This window comes from Leptinotarsa decemlineata, unplaced genomic scaffold, assembly GCF_025532065.1.
Source record: "Leptinotarsa decemlineata unplaced genomic scaffold, Ldec_3_MD MMD2_tig00026282_RagTag_RagTag, whole genome shotgun sequence".
Classification (NCBI taxonomy): Eukaryota; Metazoa; Arthropoda; class Insecta; order Coleoptera; family Chrysomelidae; genus Leptinotarsa; species Leptinotarsa decemlineata.
The window spans coordinates 20,324,874-20,333,465 of record NW_027412668.1 but is presented as its reverse complement, the minus strand read 5'-3'; the positions used below and the strand labels follow the sequence as shown (position 1 = coordinate 20,333,465).

The following is an 8,592-nucleotide window of genomic DNA, read 5'->3' as shown; positions in this document are numbered from 1 at the left end:
TACACCAAAGAGTCCAAACAATGCATCGCAAGTATATAATCAGGTTAATTCTGCTAGATTTCTTACAGGCGAAATGGCAATCTTTATATTTGTCATCTAAGTGAACAGTTTTCAGTACATATTGCCATATAAAAATACCTCAGTTTTTCAAAGGCATTTCGATGTAGGCACATTTAATTCATTATTTTTGTGAACATTGTGACTGTAGACTTTCTTCAAAACTATAACTTTCCTTTGTATGCATGGAATTTGAAACAAAATATCCAGTGATGAATGACTGACATATCATTCTTGAATTCATCTTCAACTTCTTTGTACACGAACTCACTATTGTTTCTGAAATTCTCTCAAGTAATTTAACAAATTTGCCTAGGAAATAAGTTCTGTCCGACAATTACTTCGAGACACGTGTAGCCACAGAAACACATATATGAAACATATTACTTACACTTTGTTTCATTCATCATTCGAAGGCATTCCACGTTAGTCATTACGGTAATGAACTTTCGCAATATATCTTAGTTTACGCCCGTATAGGATTTGTATTGAACCTTTGATGAAGTTCGTTCAACCATTATGTCTTTGACTAAGTGATGAATGCGGTACATTTTTCATATTATCTGCTCCAACTATCAAGACAAGACGAGTTCACATAATGGAAAGAAATGGTTGGGAGTTTTCCCTTGATATGTTTATGGTATGAGGTTTCGATTTTTTGAGCGGAGGATTATTAGACCAAGATTTATTCAAATTCCAATGAAATCACCGACTTCAATATAACACATAACGACAAAAATATTGAAATATTCATCAAGATATCCTTACATACTCCAATACAAAATTTTATCGAGCCTTGTACCAACATTCGAGCCAGTACCAACAGACGACGTGTTGATGACTAAAACTGAACCGAAAAAATGATTTTTTGCGTTCGCCGATTATTTTGTGGAATTGGCCGCGGTGGTAGTGCGTCCGACTCACGATCGAAAGGTCGTGTGTTCGATTCCCGCCTTGACCAGATATTTTTCTCGAGATAATTTATCTGGTTGAAGCTGGAATAATTCTGCAACCGTGTTAGGAATCACACGTTAAAAGGTAAGACCTCGTTAGTCCTTAGCTCGCACAAGTTTCTCAACTTCTGAGAGTTGTCGTTCGTATGGGGGCGGCAGCTGATTAACGAAAAAACAGATTTACCTGGCCACATTGAAATTTTAGAGGATAACGGTTAATTTCAAAAATTTTTAGTAAATTATGTGGAAGATCCTATCATAGTTCAGAAGAGTTTCGTGAGAAGAGTTTTCTTTAATATATCGGTATCCACAATCGGTTATCACCCGAAGATGATTGTGGATACTAACAAGCGAAACGTCGTGAAGTAACTTGGTTTGGAATATTTTGATTTTCATTTTTTGTTTATAATTTTTTTAATTTTCATCTCGTGTTAATATTTTTTTTTCTGGTTGTTTCTTGTATTTCATTTCGTTGTAATTTCAGTTTTTTTTTTTGCTTAATATAATTGTTATTTTTCAGTTGATCTCTTTTTTTTATTCTTTACAGATTCTTTCAGGTATTTCAAATCAATTTATATAATATTAGACAATGAAAATTCGAACTGACGAATTTTTCTGGTATTGTTTTTTCAATATGTAATATTTCCTTCAGTATCCGTATGTATTTATGTGTTCAGATATAATTGTTAAATGTATGTGCAGATATATTTTTAATCAGTATTCAAGCTATTTCAATATGATTTGTACTCTATATGTATGTATGTATATATGTATTTGTAGTGACTAAAAAAAATTCAGTTTTATCAGTAGAGCATATTGTTAATAGTAATAATAATTTGCCGGCATATAGTAAAGTATCAAGTATGCTTGATTGTTGTTCAACCCTCAGTCAACTAGGTATCTAGTTGCTAGGGATGTTGCCCCATACGGGTGATATGGGGCGACATACCCCCAAAGTCGTACATGTTGAATTATGAATTTTTGAACTACTGATCAACTAAAGAATCAAATGGAAAATAGGTATTGGAAATTTAATTTGTAGTAAGTCATCCAAAAATTTGCTGAAGGAAATTTTCTCTACTCATTTGAAAACGCATAACTGAAACATTTAAATTTCTCATACTGCCACTTGGCAGACCCTTCGCGATTCTAGAGAGCATAAAGAGTAACCTGAAAGTCTGACTTCCTGCAAATACCATGAAACTTTTCAAGTTAGGCATCTTCTCAACGTAATAGAGTCATGAAAAATTCATTATCATTTCTAGAGCGACTCCACTTTCACTATGATTATAGAGTTCTATCGATGATTACAAAAGCTCAGAGAAAATATTGACAAGATTATCTAACTCATCTGAAATATCATCACCAGATTTGCCAATAAGAACAGAAGACTTTCATTTGTCAAATTTCAAAAATTTATCCCTCATTCAATAAAACGTCCAGAAGTTCCTGCAATTGCTGTTCAGAAATTGTGTGTTGCTGTTTTCTTTTGCAATCAAGCATTTTCCTTTCTTCTGACAGAAGGACAATATCTTTGAACCGATTGAAACTCTTTCCATTCATTTCTTTCAATCAATTCCATACATTTTTCGCAAAATATAAAAATCCTTTGTGCCAAAAACTGAATACAATTTCCCTCTTTGGATACATACATGGAACTAATAATTTCTCTCGCCTCAAAATTTATTTCCCAGCTGCCAAATTCCTGATGATTTGAGAATGATGAAATGAATAGTTTGTTCGTTTATTGATCGAAATATGAAAACAATCGATGAGCGATTTCTTAGAATGAACAGCACCAGTACCACATCCAGAGCCCTACGAAGTTGATAACCGTACACTTTCATGATATTTCACATTATTCATTATCTGAGGTGGCTGATAAAGCTGGAACTTTTTCTAATCTGAGACCTATGAACTATTCCAATCATGAGCTCAATGTCCTGTAGACCAAATCCTTGACACCAGAAAGCATCGTTGTTATCTCTTGGATAATTTTTACCCTTCTGCTGCAAACCATTTTCATCAAAACTTCTACAACTACAGCTGCTCACATTAAAAAAACAAGACATGGCCCAGGCCTTGAATAACAAATGAATAAAGAATGACATAAAAGTGATTTCCTGCAAATACCACGAACCTTTTCAAGTTAGGTATTTTCATTGATGAATCTTCTCAACGTAATAAAGGCATGAAAAATTCATTTCTATTTCTAGAGCGACTCTACTTTCGTAGAAATGCTTCAAACTCATGAATTTATTACCAAGAAAAAATTATAATCTCAACATATTTTTTTATTCAAAGGATTACTATTTTCATTCGAAAAAAAAAGAATTGTTTCAATCGACACGTTCCACATGTCCAATGGTATTTCAAATGAAAATAACTATAATCTATTGATGACGTGGCAAGTATTCATTTTGTACTGTTGTTTTACATTTTCAGCAACAAATGAATTCATAAGTCGCAACTTATATAAATCACGATTTCATTCAAAGTCTTCTTTTTTGTGTATATCATTGTTTTTCGTCTATTGTCATTTTGAGGGTAAAAGTTCATTTCACGACGGATGTTTGTTCTCTCGATTACTCTCAGCAGCTAATAATTTAGTAGAAACGAACAAAAGCAAACAATTATCGGCGAAATCTTTTTCGTTTTGTTGGTGAAGAACTCAGAGCAACTACGGAAAATAATTAATGGAGGATTTTCGAGTTGGCCGCCCACAATATAATGATAAAGACATTATTAGAATTGCCTTTCAATTCACTCTGCTATGTTGAGATATAATTAAAAGGGTTGAATTCACAATACTAAATATTCAAAAACTTTCCGTTCGAATCGTAGAAAAGTCTATTGCAGTCAAGGACGTAACCTAACCTAACCTTTCTCGATTTCATATCATTTCTAATAACATCTGGATTCGTTTTCCGATGGCATTCCAGGATAGCTTTTTAAATATCTGCTACCGCAGTTAACGGTTGATTGACACTGACATAAAAACTTGACAAGTCGACTTGTCACACCGATAAGTGGTTCCAATTATATCTCGCTCGCGTTTACGCAGTTATATTTATCAAGTATTTTTCTTGGTTATTCACAATTGTTTCCATTACCAGGGATACTACAAAATTGTGCGTGTATGTATAGAGATTTAAAGGTGCGTACTGACTTGAGCAAATTTGCGCGCACGAATATCGTGTGCGCACACACGCGTGCACGAATTATTTTGACTGCGAAAACGTGCGCGTAAGTTGTGTGCAAAAATTTCTGTTCCGTCTAGTAGCCGCTTATTATTTAATTTCCGATCGCTGCGTTTTCATAGCGTTGCCAAAATGTCCAACAGCAAACAAAGTATAATAATAGCGAGTGCAGCCTACATAGTGATGCATTCTTGTATACGGAAGAAGAACAAACGGGATGAGCGATGGTGGGTTAAGCAGCTGTATAAAAGCAGAGAGATATATAGTGGATCAACATTGCTAGAGGATTTGAAATTCCAAGAAATCAGCGGGCAGTTTCAAAATTTTGTCCGTATGTCATCACAAGATTTTGAGCTACTGATTAATATGATCGGACCTAAAATTACGAAACTGAATACGAGAATGAGAATGGCGGTTCCCGTAAAAGAGCGACTTGCTATAACTCTGCGCTTTTTAGCGACGGGGGATTCATATACAAGTATGCAGTATCTTTTCAAAGTTTCCAAACAGCTTATATCTTCCATTGTTCCTGAAACATGCCGGGCCCTTATTGAAGTTCTGAAGAAGTATGTAAAGGTAATTAGATAATTTATTACACATACTTGAAGGTTTTATTTAAACTAAACTAAGAATGATACAGCATAAAATGTGTATAAACCAAAATGAAATTATGGCGTACAATGTTGAATACGTCAAGTCAAAGTGAATCTGAATAAGTCAAATCAATATTCACCAGTTCGGTTAAGGTGGGGTTGGGGGTTGAGCCTTGGGTGGAGCAGTGGGATTGTGAAGAAGAATAAGTTGAGTAAGGAGTTGTACAGGGAGAACGTGATGGGGTACAATGAGGTGTATAATTAGGCGACCACATTGTCGGAAGAGGTGTTGTAAGTTGTTGTGACATAGTATGAGGAACAAACGGGACTGGTGGAGCAACCCACTCGTATTTGCCGATATCAGCCTCATGAAGAATTCGACTAAAAGCATGTTCAACTTCGACTCGAGTCCTTCTACTGTAACCTCTCAGTTTATGTGCTATGTATTTTCCATATACTGCTAATTCATCTTCTGTTACGACTGCTTGAGGTGCGGCCATTTTTGTCAAAATTTGAAAAGCTTCCTCCAATCTTGGATCTTCATTGTTACTTTTTGCTTTCCTCTTTTTCGGTTTTGGAGGCATTTCATTCACATCCTGTTCATCTTGGGGTTGCAAGTCAATTTGAGGTGTTTTGCTTCCTAAATCAGAATTTTGGGGAGAAGTATCCAGCGGTCCGCGATCTGCTTCCTCAGGATTCTGTACCTCATCAATAATAGCCTGAAAAAGTTAAAAATTGTGAAAAGTTATTCATTTCAATGTTGAATCTAAAACTATATGACTTTTGCAGATGCCGTCATCTCCTGAAGAATGGTTGTTAGTTGCAGAACAATATGAAGAGTTGTGGAACTTTCCAAATTGCTTGGGAGCCATGGATGGAAAGCATATAGCGCTTCAAGCGCCAATAAACAGCGGCAGCGAATACTATAACTATAAATCACACTTTAGCATTGTGTTGTTCGCATTAGTTGATGCAAATTACAATTTTATATTTGCTGATACAGGCTGTCAGGGCCGAATTTCTGATGGAGGCGTGTTTAAACACAGTACACTACATAAAAGATTACAGAGCAATGACTTAAATATTCCTACAGCAAGAAGTCTACCAGGAAGGAATCAGGTGGTGGAATATGTATTTCTCGGAGATGAGGCATTTCCGTTGTGTAAGCATATTATGAAGCCATTCTCAGGAACCCATCAGAAAGGATCGATTGAAAGAATATTCAATTATCGTCTTAGCCGAGCGAGAAGAATTGTAGAAAATGTCTTTGGAATCTCTTCTGCCGTATTTCGAATATTACGAAAGCCTATGCTTTTAGAGCCCGAAAAGGCAGAACTTGTCGTAATGACTATTGTTTTGCTTCACAACTTTTTAAGAAGAAACAAACAGTCTCGGACGTTGTATAATCTCACGGGAACCTTCGATGCTGACATAGATGGCCAATTTGTACCAGGCAATTGGAGAGAAACACTAAATGAAAAAATGTCATCGCTGATCCCTATTAGAACTTTGCCCCGAAAATCACCTAAAGAAGCACAGGACACTCGAAAAGAATTTGCTGCATACTTTACTAGCAATGGTCGTATTTGTTGGCAAGACCAGTATGCATAAATTCAAGTTAGGACACAGTAGTGACTCACCCTGTAAAAGAATCATATATAACTAATAAAATACTTACGCATTCTGTCTCTGTATCAATTGTTTCTCTTGGTTCATCTTTATCAAGTAAGTAATGCATTCTTTTGAATGCATACCATTTCGATATATACACATCTTTCTGACCTTCGAAACAATGCATTTATTTTTATAAAGTACCTTCAAAATCAGGATATTTACTAACCTATGCCTGTCCCAAAACTTTTTTTTCCTTTTGCTTTTTCCCTCCGAAATGACCCTAGAAGACTATTCATTTTCTGTTTCGCTTCATGTTCTTCCACTTTTAAGTTATACGCAATATGTTCCCATGCATCTGATTTTTTGTTCCTTGAGAAGTGCTCCGGATGTTTGGCATTCCATAAAATCGGATATTTCTCATATTCATCTATTAATTGGAGCGCCTTTTCATTGTCCCACTCCATATTTTATAAAAGACTATGCGCGAACAAGCTTTCATGACCAAAACACCGTCCACACTGAGCACGAGTTTCCTTTGATGTACCGACAAGCGACGGATAGTATTCGTGCGGGAACGCGCTTACGCACACAACATTTTTGAGTGGTACTGACTTGAGCAAATTTGCGCGCACAGCGTTCGTGTTCGCAAATTTGCTCAAGTCAGTACGCACCTTAAGATAAAAATGGATGGTTTGACTTACAGATTTGTTCAGAATGTTTCAAACGATGTTGTTGGTAAAATACATTTACATAAAATTAGTAAAGGATGTCTGAATTTTGATAAAATACGTTACAGTTCAAAATCATCAAAAGAGGATCTTATCCACACGTTGAAATTCACAAGTCGTCTCTATTGGTTGGGCCTGACAGACAATTGACATGACATAATATATCAGTGGCAATAATGACAATAGTTGTTACCAACTTCAATATGTGTGTTCGTAATTGCCTGAGAGGTTTGGAATGTATGAGAACTGACGGCTTACATATGGACATATAACTGGTAGTCTTCATGATCTGATAATTAGGATTCATGAAAAATTAAAGAATTTATTGAGACTTTTCCACCCGTGGGTAGAATTTTCACTGAATTAAGATAATAGCATTTAAATTAATCTTATTGAGTGCATTATTATTCTGATTCAAAATCAAAATTGTATAGATTCATTGAGAAATTGTTATATAGATTATTGTCCAACGTCAATAGGTAGAAATATATTTCACTGAGATGATCAATATCTGTTTTTCTAATAATACAATTTGTATTTTCAGCAATGAAGCCCATTTCGAAAAATGACCTCTTTATTGAATGTGGTTCACTAGCTGAGACCTTAGTGGCATCAACATTCATATTGTGGTTAAACATGTTCGAATAGCGCGCATCTTTTCGGATGGTGTGTACAATTATTTTGCAAGAGGTTATTCTGGAGCTTGAAGCTCTTGAAGTTTGACCAACATAGTTCTTGTTACACGATTACGCTTATTATTTTGTCAAAATTTAGACATCCATTTCCAATTTTATATAAATATACTGTACCAATGTTCGTCCAACACTATGTGCCCAATATTTTACATAACCATCGTTACAACAAAGTTGTAAGTCAAACCATCTATTTATATCTTGATATTACTTACACCTATCATTTTGTAGCATCCCTGATGATGAAAACAATTCATTAAGTTTTCGAAAGCTTTGACAAACTTTATGTATATAGTGTGACCCACTTGAAAGCGGAACACCTCCCTGAAATTTGCATTTTTTTCCGATTTCGGAGAACTTTATTTTCAATTGTAGACCACAAAAAATTATACTTTGGGACCAAACATCATTTTTGCTACAGAAACCAAAGCCTGCTGTGAATATTTTTAAAGGTAAAAATACAAGAAATCGTATTATCGATTTCGTCAGGAAAAATTCAAAATCACTATTGGACTGGTCACCCTCTCAAATAGTGGTATACGAAAATTTCAACGTTTGTAAAGCGGTAGGAATTAATGATTCATCGTTGGAAAACTAAAAGTGCGAGATAAAATTGAACTTGTGCTTCTTGTCAGAGATGATGCTCTTCCGGCAAGAGAAGCTGCCAGAGAATTTCGTAACAGACTACCTTATAAACTTCCAGTGAGCAGCAGTTCGGTGAACCGTATGAATTCTTTTTTTAACGAAATAGAGTG

General features: G+C 35.3%; 2 protein-coding genes across 2 annotated transcripts; one reads left to right on the top strand and one right to left on the bottom strand.

The window, feature by feature from the left end:
- Positions 1-4,163: 4,163 nt before the first annotated feature.
- Positions 4,164-6,497, top strand: LOC141484729 (uncharacterized). The gene is made up of 2 exons (XM_074180012.1): positions 4,164-4,786; positions 5,593-6,497. Exons 1-2 carry the CDS (start codon positions 4,343-4,345, stop codon positions 6,412-6,414), a joined length of 1,266 nt encoding a protein of 421 aa, XP_074036113.1. The 5' UTR covers positions 4,164-4,342; the 3' UTR covers positions 6,415-6,497.
- LOC111510552 (uncharacterized) lies at positions 4,781-7,084 on the bottom strand. The gene is made up of 3 exons (XM_074180013.1): positions 6,644-7,084; positions 6,482-6,585; positions 4,781-5,522 (listed from the first exon to the last, which is right to left on the bottom strand). Exons 1-3 carry the CDS (start codon positions 6,879-6,881, stop codon positions 4,908-4,910), a joined length of 957 nt encoding a protein of 318 aa, XP_074036114.1. The 5' UTR covers positions 6,882-7,084; the 3' UTR covers positions 4,781-4,907.
- Positions 7,085-8,592: the final 1,508 nt, after the last annotated feature.